Source organism: Crocodylus siamensis, unplaced genomic scaffold (genome assembly GCF_052110815.1).
Source record: "Crocodylus siamensis isolate JL-2025a unplaced genomic scaffold, ASM5211081v1 HiC_scaffold_51, whole genome shotgun sequence".
NCBI lineage: Eukaryota > Metazoa > Chordata > Crocodylia > Crocodylidae > Crocodylus > Crocodylus siamensis.
In genome coordinates, this window is record NW_028324461.1 from 29,893 (window position 1) to 32,722 (window position 2,830).

General features: G+C 48.7%; 1 protein-coding gene across 1 annotated transcript; it reads right to left on the bottom strand.

Moving 5' to 3' along the window:
• Positions 1 to 475: 475 nt before the first annotated feature.
• LOC149851895 (olfactory receptor 10G6-like) lies at positions 476 to 1,414 on the bottom strand. The gene has a single exon (XM_090030256.1). It carries the CDS (start codon positions 1,412 to 1,414, stop codon positions 476 to 478), a length of 939 nt encoding a protein of 312 aa, XP_089886382.1.
• Between the last annotated feature and the right edge of the window lie 1,416 nt (positions 1,415 to 2,830).

Here is a 2,830-nt window from a genome sequence, read left to right on the forward strand (position 1 = left end):
AACGTATAAAATGATTTGAATAGATATGTAATTTGGATTTGTGTGTAACCCTGAACTATCCCTGCTCTGAGCCAGTACAATTACCTGCTTGACAATACCAATACAGGCTATACTAAGTTCGTGCTCACTGAATAGCTGCTGCATGCTCATCTGGTCTTCACTGTAGTAGGACCTAGCAGGTCCCTGGAGGAAACACCAAACTGTATAATCCATAGTGAATTCAGCATCAAGAAGCCCCAGTCAGGTGAGGTAGGGAAATAACTCTCAAGTTACTGTTGGGGAAATTAATGTAAAGTGACTTGCCCAAAACCAAGGCAGAGCCTGTGGAAGAGCTGAAAAGGGAACACAATGACCTTCCACTGTGCTCTGACCACTCCCCACCCAGACCGAAGGTAGAACCAAAGGATCCTGTTTCCCAAATGAAAGGCCTCTCTTGTGTCCCATTCTCAGGCAGCTCCTAGTGAGGGCAGGATGATCACAGATCAGGGCCCTGAGGTCTTCTGTTCCCCAGTTTCATCACAGCAGCTTTCATCTCCTTGTTCCTCAGTGTGTAGATAATGGGGTTAAGGAGTGGGGTTACTGTGGTATAGAAGACAGCCACCACACCATCTAGTGGGTGCCGGGACCCTGACCTCAGGTAGATGAAAACCACAGGGACATAGTAAGTCACAACCACAGTGATGTGAGCTGCACACGTGGAGAAGGCCCGGTGCCGGCCCTCAGCAGAGCGGATCCTCAGGATGGCTGAGATGATGCACACGTAGGATGTCAGGATCAGCAGGAAGCAGGTCAAGGCCACAATGCCAACATCAAGAAAAGTCACCATCTTGTTAAGTGCAGTGTTCCCACAGGCTAGCTGCAGCATATCCGGGATGTCACAGAAGATGTAATGTATCTGGTTTCCCCGGGCATAAGGCAGGTGGAAGGTGAGCGCAGTCTCTATCAGTGAGTGCAGAGCACCACCCAGCCAGGTCCCTGTGGACAGACCTAGGCAGGTGTGGCGGCTCATGATGGTGCCATAGCGCAGTGGCTTGCAGATAGCCAGGAAGCGGTCGTAGGCCATGACTGTGTAGAGGAAGCACTCTGAGCAGCCCAGAAAATGGAAGAAGAAGAGCTGTGCCACACAGCCACCAAAGGAGATAGCCCTGTCACCCACCATAAAGCCAGAGATGACCTTGGGCACCACCACAGAGGAGACCATCATGTCCACGAAGGACAACTGGCAGAGGAACCAGTACATAGGTTTGTGCAGTCGTGACTCATAGACCACTGCCAGGAGGATGAGCAAGTTTCCACCCAGTGTCAGCAGGTAGAGGAGGAGGAAGAAGAAGAACAAGGGCAGCTGCAGCACGGATGCGTATGGGAGACCCACCAAGACAAAATGGGTCACCTTCGATAGGTTTCCGCACTCCATTCCCACTGTGCGCATTGCTGAAGGTGATAGAGGGAGTGCTAATTTTTAGCAAGCATTGGAATGACGGGCAAGATCTCCCCGTCTGTTTGCAATAAAAAATGCTTCTGTGCAGGAGTGACAATGCAGTTTGCAGTCCTGGGCCCCACACTCCGGGGTCCAACCATGGGACCCTTTGCTGATCCAATCCAGAAATCTTGCCGTCTATGAAATGTGTCATCTGTTTCATTTCTCCTTCAGCTCTGATGCGTCCTTTATGTTTACAGCTTCTTATAACCTTGTTTCCGCTCTTTCTGGCTGTGCTCTCTCTTCTTCCCCAGGGTCACTTACAGCTGCCTTACTGTTAAATTGTTTATATCCATGCTGTTTTTAAACTGCAACTGATGCCTCCCAGTGGGAAACTCCAGTGGGATTCATTATAAATAGGCAAGGCTGTTTTGGGGAAGACAAAGGAAAGAGGGCATTAATTTCAACTGTCAGGAGAGATGGTGGTTCTTGCATGAATAGATTGTGCTTTCAAATTGCCTTTACTGGCAGCAGTGAGCATTACACCCACAGCCTTGTGTTTGATTAGTCTCAAGTAGCAGTTCTTTTAGAAAAGATTGCTCCCTTTTGTTCTCACCCTGGCTTCTCTCCTAGGCACAAGCCTCAGGGTCAGCATCAACCTCACTCTACTGGTGTGAGGTGTGGGGCTGCCAGGGGGAAGAGTGAATGAGTAGCTAGCAGGCACCATCAGCTTGGAGTCAGTGATGAACCCAATACCTCAGCAGAGTTCTGGAGATGCTGATCTTCAGAGAATGGGGCAGGGTGGGGACACTATTCCCTCTCTCAGTCCACACTGACTCTCGTGTCACACAGTATGCTGGCAAAGATAACAGTCCTGATGGGAGACATCCTTTGGGCTCCATACAGTGTGATGACCTCAATGTCTCATTCTGGTGGCAGAGAGGTCACCATTCACAGCCATAAAAGGTCTCCTGGCATGTTTGTAGAAGCAGCTTGTCATTGCCATGTTCAGGCAAGCTTCCAATGTGGTTAATGATAGTGCACTTGCACCAACAGATCTGAAACAGTGTGGCCATATGCCAAGGTTGTGAGCTAAGCAGAGAGTAAGGAAAAGGGATAGGAGGCTTTTAAGGATAAAATTTGTCCTGCATGTGTCACCCTTCTGTGTGACACTGGACAGCAGTAACAAGGGCTGGATTCAAATTTAGGGGTTTTACACAAATTTGCAGTTTAGCTCAACCTCCCACTCAGAAACCTGGGATAATAAATTGTACCCCAGTGTTTCAAAGTGAACAAAACTTCCCCAGTCACAAGCAATATCAAACGGTAATATTGTTTATTGTAGGGAACAAATACACATGAAAGAACACCCAATCTGCTGAGGACTAGCTCAAATTGGTAACCGTCTGGCAC